Source organism: Lytechinus pictus, chromosome 11, assembly GCF_037042905.1.
Source record: "Lytechinus pictus isolate F3 Inbred chromosome 11, Lp3.0, whole genome shotgun sequence".
NCBI lineage: Eukaryota > Metazoa > Echinodermata > Echinoidea > Temnopleuroida > Toxopneustidae > Lytechinus > Lytechinus pictus.
In genome coordinates, this window is record NC_087255.1 from 18,712,416 (window position 1) to 18,732,896 (window position 20,481).

Genomic DNA, 20,481 nt, shown 5'->3' on the forward strand with positions numbered 1-20,481 from the left:
CACCATAAAAAATATTTGAGGTTCAACATTTTTATTTCTGCATCAAGTAATTGCTTACATAACTGCCTTCCAACAAAACCACATTGCAACATCCAAACGCCAAACACATTTTCAGGATAAAGCCAACAATTCATAGGGAACACAAAAAAGTGCTGTTGCCCCAACCCCGTGGAATGACCCATCACACAAATATTGTATGAGCCTTGTCCTTTCTTTACTATTTTCTAATTTTAGGCCTTCAAAATACAAGGTGATCGAATTGAAGTATATGTACTCCTTTCTCTTTATTTATTTTTTCTTCAGGTGTTTAACTGGAGGACAGGGGCCAGCATTGCCTGGTCTATGCTGTTACTTCCACCCGCTGTAGGGATTTACATCTGCTTAGCCCACTTCTCTCTGCTTCATCCCACGACATGGCTCTTTGGTAAGACTAGTAGCCTTTTCAGTTTATTTGCCAAGCGCTGCAGTTACAGAAAAAGAAAAGGGTTGGAAATACCTCAGGAAATGTAGGTATAATCCCCACCCCCCCCCCCCCAGGTGGGAAATATTGGGAAAAGCTTGTAAATACTGGGAAGTATTTAATATTTACAGGGAGGTAAAGGGAAATGCCTGAATATGATTGAGAAACACCTGGGCAATACCTGAAAATATTCAAGAAGTATATTTTGTAGTATTTCCAACTATTTCCCATTTTTCTAACAAATTTTTGAGGCGGTATTTACCACAAGTGTTTACCACTCCGGCCAACAATGCTTTTTGTTTGGGGGGGCTAGGGTATATTTATGCAAACTATGTTCATATCCTTTTGTGTTCTATAATTCAAATTTTGTTTTTAAGATGGATTTCTAGTCAAAAGGAAAATCAAATTTCCAGCAAAGTCTGCTAAAAAACACACACACCATAACTTACCTTGTGAAAATTTTGCAAACAAGTTTGATTTTGATCTTTCAGATTTTGCTTTGTTCATGAAGGTTTTGCTGTATTTTGGTAATTGATTACGCCTTTAAATTTTCTTTGAAATTCTGTGAAATATTTCAATTTTCTGTAATATGGATAACTAGAGACTTTATGTTTGATAACATAACTCCCAAATATATGATTATGAATAAAAGTTGTGGATTAAACTGAACAAAAATGAATAAATGTATGCAGTTTGACAACATGATGTATGATTGCACATCTTACATTGCTTTGAAAAGTACTGGAATTTGCTTTTATTTTACCTCTGATATACCATGGTTTAAAAATTGTATTTACATGTAAGTTGACATTTACACCACATATTGTCTAGCAGTTGAATATTCAGTTTGGGATAGAACATTTTGGATTTTGTACTATAATTATTAACTTGAAGAAAATGAATAAGATTTATTGATTTTCCTGCACTCTAGATTTGATGTTAACCATTTTCACTTCTCTTTATTTCATAGGATGGTTACAGACATGTTTTTCTCTACATGGGATAAGCTGCGTGTTCGTCATCTTTCTCTGTTCATTATTTGCTGCAATCAGTAATGCATTCTCTTATATTGGTGAGTTTTTACTTCTGTCATATTCCTTTCGAACAAGTTTACGAACAGCCTTTACGTGTACGTATTGTGCAGTTACACAATATTGAATAATATATCTAATACTGAACAACACATATTCTGCCATGCTCTTGCATTTAAAACTTTCAATTTTGTTTCAATGTTTTAAAGCCTTCATTCTGTAATTGCATTTGGAAATTGTAGATCATCTTAATAATAGTCATTCTGCATATGACCTATGTGCAGATTGAACATATCAGATCGGTTTCAGCAGGAAAGAACAATTTCGCTCTGGATGACTTTTTTTACTCAATTTTTGAAATAAAATCTACCCCTTTGTTATACTGGATACGTGGTAAGTTTTGCGGTTGTTTTATATTTACAAAAATTTCTGCTTCAATTTCATGGCCATTACCTTAAGTAACGGTCTATTAACCGCACCTTTTTCAAAAGTCGGGGGTGCGGTTTATCCACGGTGACGGGTCTGAGCAAGCCCGTCGTAACCCCTCCCGAACATGTAAGACGTCTGCCAGTTCATAACACATCGAGTGGCCGGGCATAGCCGCCCAGGGTAATGTCGTTTAGAGGGGTATGAGCCGCGGATAATGAGAAGCGATTATTACGATCTTATCAAATATTGTCCATAACAAACGCACCCACCTTCATGACACTAATTTTGACTTTATTCTCGATTCAAAGCAGCGAAGTTCCCCGGCTAAGTTCAAAGAGACGCCAAGCATACTCGGTAATATTTTGTCACAGCTGAGCGAGAGTTGGGTGAGCTGAGCTAGCTTGCGTTGTATTATGGTTATAGTGCGACTTAAGCTGGCGCTATTCATTTTAACGTAAGATCGTATCTCTGTGTTAACCCCTCCCCCCCAAAGTCCCGTTTCGCGCCAGCTTATTTTTTCTTTCCCGTTTGCTTTTCATAAGATACCATGTACATCATGCACGAGAGAGACGGCACGAAGCCGTAAAATCAACTGGAAAAAAATGCCAATTTCTTTGTTTCTTGAACCTTCCTGTAATCCCGTATCCAAAATTCATGCTAAGACATCGAATGCTAGACAAATTTTGAAAGTGATTGTGAGGTTGTGATGCAAGAAATGTGAATGTTTCTTCCTCCTACGCCGGGAAAGACACAGATCATTATTTGATAAGATGTACTGGTACCGTATCGTAGTTGGCAATGTACAAGAACTGCAGTGCTGTGTGTGTGTACCCTGTGACTGTGAGGTGAGTGTGTAAGTGGCCAATATTGTCAGGACCTTTCTTTCTTCAATTCTTGCTAACATTTGTAGATGAATTGATCAAGAACAGCAGATTACCGCATACCGGTAATCTCTTTGGATACTTTGAAATCTTTAACTTAGTTTTTGTTTCTTCGTACCTCAAATATGCATGTAAATGTGAGAAGGATTTTTTTTTTTTTTTTTTTTTTAGTCCAAAGTTGGGGGTGCAGTTAATCCACGGGTGTGGTTTATAGTCTGTACTTACGGTAACTTAAATGAAAACATCACAAAAGTCTCAACATTTTCGCCTTGCGAAAACTGCCCTAAACAGTCCACAACTGTGAAAACATCTGTACACAAAATATATGCAGCTTTATACAGTAGATAGGAAAGTTTGCAATCGTTGTCTTTTGTTAAAATTTTGTTATTTTTAGTCCCCGCCTCAAGTTTGCTGAAATGTGTATTATGTATTTGATTGATTTTACTCCAGGAAGAAAATTACACAACAGGGAGGCTCATGGCCCTTTTACTTTGGGCCCTGTTGCACAAAAGTTACTATTTGGTAACTTTGCCATCCAGTGGTAACTACCATGGTAACATGGCCTAAAAGCCAATCAAAATCAAGGATTTCATGAAAGATAGTATTGGATGGCCAAGTTCCTATAATAGTAGCTTTTGTGCCACAAGGCCCTGGAAAATGAAAAGAAGAGCCGGGAAAATCAACATTTACTGCAAAACTTTTCCAATGTTGCAGATATATGCATAGGTTGTGAAAAGTATCCCTTGAAAAGAAGAGAAAATGTTATTATTTTTTGCCTGTTTTGCTCACTCCCTTCTTTTATCAATTACATTTTCAGTTGTCCCCTACATCCATAGAAATCGGCTGTCAGTCATCCTGTCAGTCACACGTCCGTCACGCCTACTCCATGCAGCAGGCCATGCCCTCCTGGGTGGGATCACCGCCTGGTCCTCCTGTAAGCTAGTTAGAGGCGACTACCTGGCCCTATCCACACGATGTAACGGGGAGGAGAGAGGCCTGTGCCTCAATGAGCGCCATCTATTTCTTGTTCTCTTTGGGGCTTTCATTGTACGTTTCTTGTTATTTTATTTTTATTGAACTTGAAATAAAGAGGTTGTAATGATTATTTCTGTCAGTAGAAACGTGTGCTAGTTGATATTTCAATATTATAAAGATTATGTGATATTGAAAAAAAATAGAATATTTGATTATGGTTTTATGATTATGTTGATATATCGCGGTAACATGATATAACGTTGTTGATTATAGAAAAGTTCATCTTTATATATTGACCGAAAATGCTGCTCTGTATTGCTTAACATGTAAACCAACTCAGAACTTTGTAAGTTGGTGCCCAAATGCCCGCTTTTCATGGGCAAGTACCAATCGAAGCCTTACTTTCATTTCCCCCTTTCCTGCTCTTAAGGACGTGCAGTTCATAATGAACATATTTAATGAATTTTCAGACTCAGCGATATATTGTGTTATCGGTGATAGTTTGGTGGCGATATTCGACAAACATTGAAATCAAGTATCGACCAGCACTAGTTTAAATGTATATTGAACAATGTCAAACCTTTATAATGCTACTGCATTGTTAATCAATTATTGAATGCTTCTCCATTGATTACTCAATGTGCTATTGACTTAGCGTTTTGTATAATGTTTTCAAAGACATTGCATTGTAGTATGTCTCTCAGCAATAGGGAAGTATATAGAAAAGTTGCCAATTTGAAGACAGAAATGAGATCAATTTAGCCAGAAATAAATGATTCTGTCTCTAAAAGGATTCATGTTCACTACAATCATGTTAAAGAGGGCCGTCTCCCGAAAAGGATATAGGTCATGTTTATTTATTTAATATTTGTTCTAAATTTTCAGCATTTAAACTTGTTTATTCCTTCTACCACAGGGTATTGTATACAGTGTTTCATATTATCTGAACAGACACAATCTACTGACTTTCAACATCATACAGGTAACTATGAAACTTAGTAACGAGATAGAGAGTGAAAGAGAGAGATGGAGAAAGGGAGACAAACTGACCAGCAGAAAAGCAGAGGACAGGACGGAGGCTGTGGGAGAAAGAAAGAGACAGACAAACAGAAAGAGAAAGAGGGGAGAAAGAGACAGACAAAGAAATTAAAAGAGGGGAGAAAGAGACAGACAAAGAAATTAAAGGCAAAGGCCCGTATTCTGAAGTCGGGTTTAATTTAAACTCTGTTTAAAGTTGTGGTTTAACTATGGATAGCCAACAATGACATAAATCTCTAACAGTATAATTTCAATGTATCAGCTCATTTTTCTCTCAAATTATTCTTAACTGTTTCGGAAGGATAAATAAGATACATTTCTTCATCATTTGCGAGGCTAAGAAAGAGCACAGTAAACATAAGAAACATAAAATGCAAGGAAAATTTTGACATTTTTGGCTTTCCGTAATTTTAGCACAAAGTTAGACCAAGGGCTAAGTTAAATCTGACTTCAGAATACGGGCCTATGACATTAATAAGTGAGTGAAAGTATCAAAGAGGCAGCAAGAGAGAGAGAGAAATCAGAGGATGTGTTATTACAAGTGTGTCCTTCCAGAGAATTTTATTTTCTTGATGTTTTATCACTCAAATGCTATAAATGTCTCGCATGAACTGACTTGACATATGTTAACCTTTGCCCATGTTGTAGGCATTTGCAAGACCACACTCAATACGTACGTAATTGTAATGTAATTCATATTTTGTTTAAGTTGAGGCCATTTTATCAGTAACACTTATGCATGTTATACTCTGGCACCAAGCGAAGAAAAAAATACTTTATTGCCTGGTAAACTTGTTAGTAACTAAGTTTTAAATTTGATAACTGGAGGTTTGAACCGGTTTCAAGTGGTTGGAACTGGTTCCAACCGATTCACTATAATTCTTTCCAGCCATTACCTGTATGTCCATGATTTCAACCTGTGTCTGTTGATATCTTATTACAGCAGGTGAAGTTCTTCCAAGTGAAGTCCAACGTGCCACAAATAGTCTTGAAGAATTCTGTGTGGTCCCTCCGTCTGTGTACATACTACTACGCATTCTACTACCTATGTGGTAAGTGATGGCATGTTGCTTCGATGCAACTATCTTTCTGGAGACTCTTGAAATTTGTTTAAGTACCTGACATTTTAACAAATAGAACTTGTTTGAAGGTAATCAAAACTTCAGCCTCAGTTTATACGCAGAGTCTTTGGTATTTAATTATAAATGTTGGTATCGTTTTCTTAGCTATCAACTATTTCCTCTTCATTTATATATATAGTTGCTTTCGGAAAATTTAATACTCAACGTACAGAATATAATTAGACCATGTGATTCTTTTTCATTTGACAAGCATGCTGACTTTTTAACAGTATTCAGGCATTATAAATAAAAAATCACATGAAAATATCTTTTTGAGATATTTTTTCAATTTCTGTTTATCATTTACAATTTTGTAATCTTCATTTGTTGTAATGAGCATATATCAGAAAAGAAAAAAAATTATAGAAAATTAAAATGTGATATTATCATGAGTCTATCCAGTATTAATTGAAGTGTATTTTTTTTATTCAAACCTTTTTTTGATATGGCTTGTGATGTTTTATCAGTAAACATAATTTCAATGAAATTCAGACAATGGTAACCCACATGACTATTCTCCATTTCTAGGTTGCTTGTTCAAATCCTGGCTCCTCACCAATCTGGATCTCCAGGAGCTTGCGATCCCTGTGGACTCCATCAGAGGTCTCCTGGATATCAGGCTGCTATGGCAGGCATGGCTCTTAGGAACCATTATCACCCATTTATGGACTTTCTCTCTTTACCTCTTCAAAGTCTTTAATACAGAGGTGAGTCTGTATTGCATGAATCAATACTATTTATATTATTATATGGTAGATAGATTTTAATAGTTTTATTTCTTAACCTGCATTGTGAGTCTTAAGATTGTTTTGTTCAGATTTGTCCTACTTGCCAACTGTCCTATTTAATAGTAGCAATCCCTATCTTGGGGAGAGGAAAACAAGGTTCACCCATGATGACCATGTGTCCCTATTTTTGTGACAGTTTGTCCATTGGGTTATGTAGAAATGTTAGCAATGTCCTTTTTTTTTTCATTAAAAAAAATTGTCCCTGTTTATGGACTTGTAACATTGACTAAACCTGGCGTGGATGTGCTTTTTTTTTGGGGGGGGGGGAATAACGCCAAACTGAATCTAATCTTGGATTAAAAGAACACAAAGCAATCTAATGAGCTTTATGCTGATCAGCCTACCATAGATGCCAAATTCTTGAAATCATTTCTCTAAAAATAATTTAGTTTGATCAGAGCTCATGTGGCATAATCATCACATTTATTGATACCATTATATTTACCTTGTCAAAAGCTGAAAATGTAAAGGGAAATTTAAATGCAGACGGTCTGTAAAACTGACTTTCCCTGCAAATCAATACTAAATCCAACGTTTGCATCCAGAATTTCATATTGATCATAACCGTTGTGTGTAATTAAAGAAATATCTCCCTTATTCACAATTAGTTACCTGTAAGGGGGATATTTTGATTCACTTGAGTCTCTAGAATCGATAAAATCGAAAGCCTCCAATCGTTATTAAAAGGGGAATCCAGCCTTGGTCATATTATGTTGTGTTTGAAAGGAGAAAAATAAATAAAACAGAATGGTGAAGGTTTGAAAGAAATTGGACAAGCAATAAGAAAGTTATGGCTGTTTTAAAATTGAGATCCTTAAGACTATGTAGATTTCAAATTGGCAACTGAGTAAGTAAATTATGACTATGGGCAAGGACAACTTTTCCATAGGCCATGTACTTTTTTTATCAGTGATTTGTGGTTTTCTCCTAAGTACCCATTCCCCTGTGGCTGTACTCTAAATATAGCCTAGTTAGTATATTGTTTTATGTCCTCATGAAAGAAATATATATTTTGAAGTAAAATTGGTGAATAAAATATCATTTTAGCCCTTTTATATATTGGAGTACATGGAAGAGTAGTCCTTGCCCTACATCACTATGACATCATATTTGTGGTCAATTTGAGATCTCCGTAGGTACAGTGATTACCAATATTCAAAACTTTTAAAAATTCATAACTTTCTTAATGTTTGTCCGATATTGTTCAAACTTTCTCCCATCATCTTGTCTGATTTTCCTTTTTCCTCAAAAAGCAAGTTTTTATTTGGGTTGGATTCCCCTTTAATCTGAACAGGTGTATGAGTTTCCAATAGAGACGGCTTTCAACACAAGTGAGGAGTGCACGCTTCATCGAGCCTTGGGCAAACGGAACAGTCCTCTGGTCCAATACTTGGCTTATCAAGACCTCAGCATTCTCTCAGAACACTCACTAGCTAGGAGGAAACAGATATTTACTCTTAGTCAGCCAGGTAATTTAAAACCAAGGTCTAGTCTTACAAAGAGTTGCTATTGATCCGATCAACCACAACTATGGAAAGCCAGCAACGTCAACTTTCAAAGTTCATGTTTATTCAAAATATTTTTTAGATATGATTATGTATTCATACATTCATTGTTTCCTTGAAAATTCAATGTGCTTCTCTTTCTTTACAAGGGACATTGCGCAAATTTCCTGGTTAAAAAATTATGATATTGATGGATTTCCATATAGTTGAGTTCGATTGGATCAATCGCAATTCTTTGTGAGATGAGCCCCAGTTGTGCATCAGCTATTCATAGAGGTTGATCATTATTTGCTGTTCCCAGACATTGTTAAAAGCATTGGAAATACCTGTAACAGAAACATCTTTGGGGGAAAGCAAACTTGGTGTACTAGCGGAAGAGGCGGCGGAACATCAGGCTCGGACAAAGAAAGTGGAGGGGCACTTTTTGTCTGCCAAACAGTAGGTGCCCCTCCACATTTTATGAGCCTGACGTCCGCCGCCTCTGACTAGCAAGAAATTCTTTAGCCAAGCCTGCTTATTTTCGGACACCTGTCAGGCTAGAGAATAGTGAGATAATGACTTTACCATAAGGCATTTTCCAGTGGCATCACATAATGTCTGCTATTCATAAATTCTCTACTCTGGGTGATTGATATCCAATTGGTGTCAAATTCCCAATGAAAGAAGATGACAATCCCTCTTTATTAGTCGATAATGAACCAGGTGGGTGTTTCATAAAGCTGTGTGTAAGTTGTGGCAGAAAATGTGTAATTGCTAAGTAATTAGCAACATTGTCATGGATTGCTGCCGGTTGGCAGCCCGTTTCCAAGCAATAATAAAACTGCTTTCCCACTTGTACTTGTCTATGTTGGCAATCTTCAGTGCGCTGATATAATTGCGTCGATATGATTATGGCGCAAAATTGAGTTTCCATAAATTTATTAGAGATGGTATGGTGATAATTAAGCATGATTTTAGATTTCATCATGAAATTATTGCTTGCTTTAAGTACCTGGGTTTCGATTAGTTTGTTTGTTTTATTGACTTATTTCAGTAAAATAATTATATTGACAGCAATACAGTGTTACATTTGCAGATAAGGATACATAGTCGGAACTGAGCATAAACAAAATAAATAAATCTTTTGTTTCTATAGTTGCGTTAGTCAAATTTTTTTGGAACTCTGGCTGTTTTACCAGTTTCCATAAATTGGACTTTGCAAAGTGAATCATAAATTTGTTATTGTAAAATGTACTGGTTATTTTGCAACTCATTTCAGGTGGTCACCCGCACAACTGGACGAGGATCAGTTCTGAATGCCTCCAGCTGCTTGCCTCGCTGACCGATAGGTTGATCGTCCATCAAGAGTGGGCGGCAAACGGCATCAACAGAGAGAAAAGAATGAAGAAAGAGGAAGAGAAGAAGACAAAGAAACAAAGTGGGACAAATGCACAGAGAGGTAGGAGTGATGCTATGAGTAGATTTCTAGTTTGTTGTTTCTTGGGAACATGGAAGAAGAAAAGATGTGCTTGTGCTGGATAATTGATATTGTTTAAAGGGATGGTCCAGGCTGGAGATATTTCTATCTCAATAAATAGAGTAAAATTCACAAGGCAAAATGCTGAAAATTTGATCAAAATCAGATCACAAATAACAAAGTTATTGAATTTTAAAGATTTGCATTATTCCTGTAAAACAGTTCTAGGCATGTCTTTATGAATATTCATTAGATGGGCTGATGATGACATATCCCCACTTGTTCTTTTGTATTTTATTATATGAAATTAGGTTTATTCAAATATTTTCTACCAAGAACTAAAACAATTTGATTGACAACTGATTAAGTGCATTAGTAATTTATTGCAGCAACTTATTTCATCATAATGGAGACACATCATTTACACATGTATAAAAAAAATTAAACATTTATGATATCATGTAATAACATAAGAAAAAGGAAAGTGGGGATGTGACATCATCAGCCCACCTAATGAATATTCATGAAGATGTGCATAATAACCATTTTCACAAAATATTTATAAACTTTAAAATTCAATAACTTCGTTATCTGATTTTGATGACATTTTCAGCATTTTGCTCTGTGAATTTTACTCTATTTATTTAGATATAAATATTTTTAGCCCGGACCATCCCTTTATTGTGGAGCGTTGTGGCCCAGTGGATTAGTCTTCGGACTTTGAAACAGAGGGTCGTGGGTTCGAATCCCAGCCATGGCGTAATTTCCTTCAGCAAGAAACTGATCCACAGTGTGCTGCACTCAACCCAGGTGAGGTAAATGGGTACCGGTAGGAAGTAATTCCTTAAAAAGCTGTGTGCGCTATGAACGCCTAGCTTAGCCGGGTAATATAGGAGCGCCTTGAGCACCTAACAAGGTGGATATGTGCGCAATATAAATACCCTATATTATTATTATTATTTATTGTGCATATGGCCCATTCCTGATTATATGAAAATATGCTGTTTGCAATAAGGTTCATTATGTTTTGACCCCCGATGTAGTTTTACTGCTTCCCCCATTGTGTCATATGATTGCAGAAGATTTTTTTTGTATTCTCATAAAAGTATAAAGTATATGCTTTTCAACCCTCAAAATAGAGTAAAGCTGTTTGCAATACTTGTATTCTCTTCCATTGAATTTCTATCAATACTGGATAATCGTTCTGTAAATGTATTTTTTTACATAGTGTCCAGCAGTAGCTCCTTCTACACAGCAGCTACTTCCCCTGGGCCCCACCAGCGTATTGCCACCCTGTCTGCTACCACCTACGGTACCCCAGTCGACTACCCTTCCCCTGGGTATGCCATGCCGAGGACCCCGGCCCGGCATAATGCCAGCTATAATGCTCGCACACCGGGTGGAGACAGTGTGTGGGTAGATTCGCCAGCCAGTCATACCTATGTCCCTTCACCTAGGAGGCCTATTCATGAACACCATAGAGGTAAGATATTTTGGGGTATTTCATGAAGCATGGTTTTTACCTGACAACTGTTATAATCGACTGAAATCCTTTTCTTCGAATTGGCTGAGAGCAGTCAGTCTCCTCTTTTGTGCTAAAACTGAACAATCAAACAAAGCAATACATTTTGGAGAGTATGGAGAATATGTATGATTGACTGTGGTAGCTAGGTCAAAGACCTAAGACCTGTTTATGTATAACAACTTTGTAACTATAAATTAATATTGGTACTGCAGTATTTTTCCAAGCATGGTCAATATAAGCTCTTTTAAACTTATTTCATCTCGTCATGTAAAGTTATGTTAAATTTTCATTTTTTTCAATACCCTTCTATGCTGCTATGTTCCCTCAATGGGCATATTTTCTTCGTCTTTCTTTATCCTTGGATTGCAGCCATTAGACAGCTTCTTCTCTTCCGCTACTTTGTCAAAACATGTTTAGCATGCTCTTTTAAACATGTTTCTTCACATGTAACAAAGTAGAATCAAATGAGAATTTCTTCTTGTGCAGGTATGTCTCCTCAACGGGCATCTTTTCAAGTCTTCAGGAGACCCTTCTTTGTCTTCCTGTATCCTCGGATTGCGGTCATCAGGCAGCTACCTCTCTTCCGCTACTTTGTGGACCCTTTCCCCGAGGCTGATAATCGCTCGTTGTTCACCGAGACGCAGCTCCACATATGGGCTTTAGAAGGTTAGGATGTCATGAATCTGTCGAGAGGGGTTAACCCTATTCTACTGGGCATTTTCAAACAAGTTTACAGGGAGGGGGGGTAATTTCTGATTCCTTGCCTTCATTTTTCGACAAATATTGTAAAATTGGTATCAAAAGATGTGCAAGACTTAAAGGAAAAAAAAACTTGTCTAAAGGCTTAAGGTTTCCTTCCCTCTGGTCACTGCAAAGCTATGGACTCACCTACATGCTTCAGTGAAGAAGGCCTCTTCTATTGACCAGTTTTGCTAAGAGAACAATGAACTTAATTGACTCAGCTGATTATTCTGAAGTGTTGAATAAGTGGCCCAAACATAGAATAGTGTGTGTGTGCAGCACTTTGTAACCGAAAGGAAAAGGTGCTATATCAACTGACAATTGGATTGGGTTGGATTGGGACAATGGCGAGTTCCATGCTGGGGGTCAATTTGACCCCCAAATTATTTTTAGGATTAAAATATCACAGATTCCTCCCCAACCCTTGAATGGCAGGTTTTGAAATGTATCTGTAGGTAGTTTAATCAGTGATTTACCACATTAGATTGAAAATGGATGTTTGTATTATCGAGACCAGGGTCCCGTAACACAAAGGTTTGCGATAAATCATATGCTTGATTATCACTATTGATTTACATTGTAGTCAATGGAATCAATCATAAAAAAAAAGAATTCAATGATAATTACTAAGCTTTGTATTACGGACCCTGATTTCATGTAGATACCATGTGCTATCATGGTAAAAGAAACTAGTTACTTTCGGTTTTTGAATTCTTTCTGTCATGAAGGAGTAATGTAAACTAAATAGTATTAGGGTTACAAAATAGCAGAATGGATCACTACATTTATGAGGTTTCAAGAAGTTGGCTATTTTGCATTAATACTGTTGGCAAATTATTAAGTGTGTTTGATGTAAAAACCTACGGCAAAGCAGGAATATTTTGTATACTGGGTAATTCCATAAAATTATCAACCTTTTTGTACATCCGACCCCCATTTTTCTCAAGTTTTACTTCTATTCATTAACCGACCAATTCATGGCCCTTTGAGAACATTACAGACTGTCATAAGAACAAGAAATCAGAGACAGAAAATTTCATGAAGGTTCAACATATAGTTGTTGGACATACATATTTTATGGAATTACCCTACTGTAATTGGTCTAAACTTGATGAGTGTTGTGTTTGAGGTGATTGTTCATGTCTTTCTCCTGTGATCTCTTCACAGCCTTTGCATCCTTGGTTGCAGCTTCATACGCTGAAGACTCGTATGGAGTAGTGCAAAAAAGCCTTCCTGACATACTCACTGAAATGCTTGCCTTGTATAATGTAAGTACCTAGCTTCCCTTCCAATGATTGTGTACGACTGCCTAGTTGTGTGCGGCAGGTCAATTTTTTTTTGGTCAGTTTCATATAGTTTTGTCTTTTTGCTCACTCAAAGGTATTTCCAAAACAGATAGAAACATAAAACATGAAATGAGGTTAATCTTGATTTTGAAACTGCTGTTCCGTTTCACCAATTTTTGACAAAGACCTCCCAGCTGTTCATTGTCATTTGATGGGGATTATCATTACATTTACTGTGTCCTTGAACAATCTGTACATTGCGGAGCGAATACTCCCTAATCATATTCTATAACTTCCTTTCATACCACAATCGTTGATGACTCCATAAGTCCATATTTTATTTATATTCTTACCTAAAGGCTCTAGAAAAACTCTTGAAGCTTCCGACACTCCTGACTGCTCGTGACCCCCGTGAACTCAAGGTCACGAGGATAGGCCCCGCCCACCCTGACGATCAGCTACGTAATGACCTTAGAACCACCATCAAGACATCATTGCACAGAATTGGGTCTACCTTTAATAAACATCTCAAGTAAGTTAAAAAAAGCCTAATGATTTCTGAAGGTTTCCATGGTGAAGAATGAATCGGTATGGAGGCTCACAGCACACACTATTCTTTTGTGGGCATATGTTAAGTCCTGAAAGACTGCTCATAAAAGGGCCATCCAAACTAGATGTTTCGAAAAGTAATTTTTTGTTGTCTTCAGGAAAATGAGCGAATTTCTACACACAACTGGTGGTCTTTTTTTATTGTGGCATGAACACATGACTTTGAAGTTAATTTTAATGGTTGTCAAAAAAGTCTTCAAAAAAAAAGTTTATTGATCTCTACTGGGGCTGCCACTACTGAACATTTAAGTGTAAACCGACATATGTAGGCTATAGCAAACCGTTTTATTAATTTCATTTCTCAATATCTAGAATCTACTTTTTTTCAACAACACCAAGTCATTTCTTCTTATAATTTGAATTCTTGATATTTTTAGTTAACAAAATATTGCCTAATCTTTTAAATAAATAAATGAATAATATAGGATATGTATAGCGTATCCACCTTGTTAGATGCTCAAGGATCTCCTATATTACCCCAGCTAAGCTAAATAGTAGTAGTAGTAGCAGTAGCAGCAGCAGCAGCAGCAGCAGCAGTAGTAGTAGCAGCAGCAGCAGTAGTAGTATTAGTAGAAGTAGTAGTAGCAGCAGCAGCAGTAGTAATAATTACAACAACAATAATAATAATGATGATGATGATAACATAATGATATTTGTATAGCGCAATATTCATCTTGTTATACGTGCTATTAGCGATCCTATATTACCCTGGCTAAGCTCAGATATACCGATTCCGGTGCTCACAGCTATTTGAGGAATTTCTTCCTGCCATTACCCATTTACCTCACCTGGATTGAGTGCAGCACAAAGAGGATAAATTTCTTGCTGAAGAAAAACACACCAAGGCTGGGAATTGAACCCACGTCCCTCAGATCGAAAGACTAAATTCTGAACAACTAGACCACAACGTCCTTTAGCAGTAGTAGTAGTAGTAGTAGTAATAGTAATAGTAGTAGTAGTAGTCGCAGCAGCAGTAATAATAACGACAACGACGATAACATAATGATATTTGTATAGCGCAATATCCATCTTGTTATACGTGCTATTAGCGATCCTATATTACCCCGGCTAAGCTTAGATATACTGATTCCGGTGCTCACAGCTATTTGAGGAATTTCTTCTTGCCATTACCCATTTACCTCACCTGGATTGAGTGCAGCACAAAGAGGATAAATTTCTTGCTGAATAAAAACACACCAAGGCTGGGTATTGAACCCACGTCCCTCAGATCGAAAGACGAAATTCTGAACAACTAGACCACAACGTCCTTTTGTTAAGTTACCTATTGGGACTTTTATAAGGTGCATTTAATTTCTTAATTAGTTTTACCTTATCCATCTATCTTATTGGACTTATCTCTTTGTATTTGCAGGAGTGTTCCACTGGCACTAGAATACAGGAAGCAGCTCGATGAATTGATGGATTACAAAATATGAGAAGCAAGGACATCCGACCAGTATGTCAGTCTCAATTCTTCTAACCTCAACATCCCCCTATTAAAGTTTGTTGAACCTGAGATGGTCATGACTGAGAATAATTGCTGCTGAGTAAATGTTTCTAATTTCGATATGTCCGTGATGCCCTTTAAAGATATAATTTACATGGAAGAGAGGATTCCTTGTATTTCTGAGGACAGAGAATGCATGCCATAGGACTCGTAAGGGCAATTTCATGAAATACATGTAATCCAGCCTATATGTGATGCTAGTCTACTGTACAGACCCTTTACTCAAGGATTTCAATTGGTCTGAATATGCAGCCTAAGGTCCCTGCCATTGGCTTGTGTACTGAAGGCTCCTCTGAAACGGCAAGTTTTATTTGTGCTAGTCTTGTGTGTAGACTAACTTGTTGATCAAAGTTTCAGTCAGGGGTGTGCTTGCAGAGTAATGTGAGTCTTCCTGATTTTATTTTGTTGTCTCTGTTTTGTTTTTTCGTGAAAATTGCAATGCTCTTAAATGGTCATAACTGGAGCAGTTTATGAAATGAATTAAAAATGAAAGAAAATGGAGGTCAGATGAATAATTATTGTTCTCTGGATGTACCCGTGAAACGGCAAGATTCAGTTATCTCGTGGATCATTTGAATGGTCAATTTCAATAGATTATATGTGAGACTACATGTAGGCAGTGATGTTAATGTAGCTTTAAGCAGTTCATCACACTGCAGTAAAAGAGTCATGTATTGTTTCCATGACGTTTGCTCCTGTAGATAAATGTGCATATTAATCCAAGTAAATCTGACGTCAAGCCTAACTCAAGCACTTATCCCTATTCTCTTATTATTCTGAACTAATTACACTGTCACAACCATCAAGGGCAATTCCATGCTAGAAAAAATCAGCCATTTTCACAACACTTTTCCACCTACTGTCCAAACAAACGAGGAACTTCAATTTAATTTGTTGTAATATTTAATTACTACTGGGTAGTCATGTAAAATATTGACTACCGGTACCAACAGAAATATTTTCCATCGATGAATTAGGGCCGAAAATGTTGCGTGTCATTCGGGTCATTTCTGAAACCTGTACGACGCACAACATTCACCCATACTCAAACACATTTTGTTTGTTATCAGTTTTTCACATCACTACCCGCTTTTACTTTATCATTGACATAAAAGAAAGTTTTATTGCTCAAGCATTCAGCTATTAAAGAGACTATGAATAAAATAATGGGTTTATTTCCAATTCGTCTAATGCAATTCATCCAATTGCAAATTCGTCTATTATCATTTGGTCTACCATTAGTTCGTCCACTCACCACATGGTCTACTTTCATTTAGTCTAATGCCATTCAGTCTAATAACCAGTTGATCCAATAGCCATTTAGTCCATATACTATTTGGTCTAATCGAATTAAGTGTTAAATTGTGCAAAATGAATGAAAATGAAATGGATACTAGACCAACTGGTTATGAGACGAAATGGTCATAGACGAAACGGTGATTAGAAGACGTGATGATTGGACCAAATGGTTAATGGACCAAATGGTTGTTGGAATGGCATCGGACTAAATGAAAGCAGACCATGTGGTGAGTGTACGAGTTGGCTGTAGACGAATTGGCGATTTACCAAATAAGGTATAACTGTTGCCAATTTGAGGATTAAAGTTGCCAATTTGATGGTGAAAGCAGATTATTTTAAACTTCTAGAAAAGATTTGTGCCTCTATTGCCTGTATTGTGAATTGGGTTTAATTCAAACTCTGGTTTAAAGTTGTGGTTAAAATATGGATAGCCAATTGCACAGCTAGTAGTAGGATTTTTAAGGGGAAAATCACATTAAATAGGATTTTCCCCCTTGAAATATGATTTGTTAAACTTATAAGAGTTATGATGTTTGGTATTTTTTTCAAAATTTTCAAGAAGAATAAGATTTTAGGCTTGGAAAAAAAAATAAGGAATGGGATTTTTCACAATTAAGGTTGGCACTTCTGCAATTCTGACAGGTATCTCTAATCATTCATAACTGACTGGGAATAATTACTGAAATAATTATCTTTGTTGTTAAAACTTGAAGAAGAACATGTATGCAATTTTAAAACTGTTGGCTTCCCATAATTTAAACACAGAGTTCGACCTGACTTCAGTATATGTGCCTATGGGATTTATTGAGAAAGTCATATGGAGTGCAATTATGGGATAAAATATGGTGTCAGACTGTTAGTTGACATCTACAAGTAAGAGACTGAGCTCATATTAACGCATGACTGAAGAAAGCATGATGATGTTTATTTCTTTGTATGTTTTTGTATATTTGACTGAAAATATTACCAAAGAAAACCAGTTCCAAATAACTTCCTCACTGTATTGAATAATGTAAAAACTAGGAGACAGGCCAATTGTTTTCATTTATTTGTTTGTTCATGATTTTCCACACCTGAGCAAGTAATCATAATTGTTCCTTTATTTTTTTCTCCGATTGTTGACAGTGAAATGTAGGTAATCCTTGATGCATCAATAAAATGATCACTGTTTTCAAGCCAAGGTCTCATCTGATTAAAAAAAAAAAATTCATTTGAAATCACATGTTGTATTTTATTTATAGTGATGTGTGGTTTTTCATTTCAGAAAGAAAAATTTATATTTTTTTTCTGGGAGGGGGGGGGGGGACTTTTTCCCTATTACTTTCTTGGAAAGAAGACTAAATCAGTGATCAGTGTATTAATTTTTGTTTATTTATAACTCATTGTTTTTGTGGGTTTTTTTAGTGGATGTGTAACATTCTGTATTCTGGCTCTTAGACATCACTCATTATTCATTGCTTTATCTTTCATTTTAAAAGTTCACTCAAATGTGCCTAATTGTAGGTGTTTGTAGACATTTGAGGGTACCACATTTAGATTTAAAAAATTATTCCTTATTGCGCTAAAAGAAAAAAAAAATTATGTCTGACATTACTGCATAAGTTTTCATGTCATGAGATATCGTAGATTAAACAATGCCAAGATTTTAGAGGGATGAAAATTTCTTCCTTGGATAGTTTTTTTGTCTCACCTGCTGCATAGCAGAGCACTTGAGACTATAGGCGCCGCTTTTCTGACCGCGGCGGCGGCGTCAACACCAAATCTTAACCTAAGGTTAAGTTTTTGAAATGTCATCATAACTTAGAAAATATATGGACCTAGTTCATGAAACTTGGACCTAAGGTTAAGCAAGTATTACTGAACATCTTGCTTGAGTTTCACATCACATGACCAAGGTCATTTAGGGTCAATGAACTTTGGCCAAATTGGGGGAATCTGTTGAATTACCATCATAACTTTGAAAGTTTATGGATCTGATTAATGAAACTTAGATATAAAAGTAATCAAGTATCACTGAACATCCTGTGCGAACTTCAGGTCACATGACCAAGGTCAATGAACTTTGGCCATGTGGGGGGGGGGTATCTGTTGAATTACCATCATAACTTTGAAAGGTAATGGATCTGATTCATGAAACTTGGACAGAAGAGTAATCAAGTATCTTTGAACATTCCCTCTGAGTTTCAGGTCACATGACCAAGGTCATTTAAGGTCAATGAACTTTGGCCATGTTGGGGGAATTTGTTAGGTGTATTGGTCTAGTTCATAAAACTTGGACATAAGAGTCATCAAGTATCACTGAACATCTCATGCGAGTTTCAGGTCACATGACCAAAGTCAAAGGTCATTTAAGGTCATTGAACTTTGGCCATTTTAGAGGTAATTATTAGATTGCTTTCATAACTTTCAAAGTTTATATAGTGTATAAAATGTGGATATAGGGGTAATCAAGTATTACTGACAAGTTTTAGGTCACATGATCAAGGTAAAATGTCATTAAACGTAGTAATGTATCATTATATGAATGGTGTTTTTTGTGAATAATTATTTTATAGTAGTTTTCAAAGTCAGCACTGCTGCTATATTGAATCGCGTGATGCAGGTGAGACCGCCAGAGGCATTCCACTTGTTTTTTTCTTATAAATCTATGAAACCTTTTTAATTCAAATTTTTGAATATTTTTGTTGTATTATGTTCGATAATTTGCTTTGATTTGTGTTTAAATGAAGAAAGTCCTCTAAATCAAACAGTTGTATGCCATTGGCACATGGTAAAATTTGTTTATATGCAATGTATGTGTACTTTTTGAGGCTATGAATAAACTTGCTAGTAAAATGATGTTATGTCACTCCTTGTACTTTCGTCCTTTAGAATTTGTAAACGATGCTTAAAATTTCAGCGCTCCTGTGATTCCTACCATCTTACCAGGAGAAAATACACAGTTACACCCTACATCATCTCACCTCACCAAAATATTTTACAAATAGTAGCAGTATGAGTGGTCGTAGTACTACTAATAAAAGTAGTTGTGGTTATAGTAGTAGTGGTAGCAGCAGCAGTAGTAGTAGAAGTTGTAGAAGTAGTAGTAGCAGTAGTAATAGAATGAGTAGTAGTAGTAGTAGTAGTAGCAGAAGTAATAGTAGAAGAATAAGTAGTAGTAGTTGTAGTCGTAGTAGTAGTAATAGTGGTAGTAGAATGAGTAGTAGTAATAGTAGTAGTAGGAGTAGTAGTAGCAGCATCAGCATGACATCTTGTCACAAAATCTCTTGATGAAGTGTTCTTTGGAGTACAGAACATCATATGAGTTAATTGTCTGTCTCTTACATCAGCTTTAGCCTTCAACAACCCAATGCTTACATTTCTCTTTGTCCTGCTAACCCAAAATTATCGATCGCTGACAGCAAACCTATTGTGTTACATTTCCCTGACGTGTTCAGTCTTATCCCTCCAAATGAACCAACGTTTTCATATAGGCTTGTTCACGCTCTCATCTGGAATGTACTACAAAGAACTATTGACAGGGGGATGTGCTCGCAAATAACGGTTGTATGCAAATAAGAACTAAGGGTTAAGTCAAACTTGGATTTACATGAAGGGGGGGGGGGCTTACAAGGGTTTACTTAAAGTAGTTCCGACAAGTAAATAAAAACCCAGCCCATCGATTGAATTGCTGACTGCTTAAACTTTACTCAACTTATGATGCGAGCAGAAGGCCGCCAAATTAGGGGATGGGGTTTCACTGTTATATGGTGGGGAGAGTTTGTTATCCGACTAATTGCAGTTTTAATGCTTCTGGTCTTTCTGGAAGAAATTATACTTTAATGAATCCT

The 20,481-nt window shown here is 36.4% G+C and overlaps 1 protein-coding gene across 1 annotated transcript; it reads left to right on the forward strand.

The window, feature by feature from the left end:
* Positions 1 to 307: 307 nt before the first annotated feature.
* LOC129271921 (nucleoporin NDC1-like) lies at positions 308 to 19,489 on the forward strand. Its single transcript, XM_064106916.1, has 13 exons — positions 308 to 424; positions 1,431 to 1,532; positions 3,619 to 3,848; positions 4,693 to 4,758; positions 5,758 to 5,866; positions 6,464 to 6,642; positions 8,018 to 8,192; positions 9,487 to 9,666; positions 10,913 to 11,167; positions 11,696 to 11,875; positions 13,118 to 13,218; positions 13,596 to 13,768; positions 15,218 to 19,489. Exons 1-13 carry the CDS (start codon positions 343 to 345, stop codon positions 15,279 to 15,281), a joined length of 1,896 nt encoding a protein of 631 aa, XP_063962986.1. The 5' UTR covers positions 308 to 342; the 3' UTR covers positions 15,282 to 19,489.
* Positions 19,490 to 20,481: the final 992 nt, after the last annotated feature.

Bases quoted from the DNA above. Each gene is read 5' to 3' on its own strand.
- LOC129271921 (XM_064106916.1), top strand. From the start codon at position 343: ATGCTGTTACTTCCACCCGCTGTAGGGATTTACATCTGCTTAGCCCAC. The intron at 11,876-13,117 runs GTTAGGATGTCA...ATCTCTTCACAG, and splicing joins CCACATATGGGCTTTAGAAG to CCTTTGCATCCTTGGTTGCA. The intron at 13,769-15,217 runs GTAAGTTAAAAA...TTGTATTTGCAG, and splicing joins ACCTTTAATAAACATCTCAA to GAGTGTTCCACTGGCACTAG.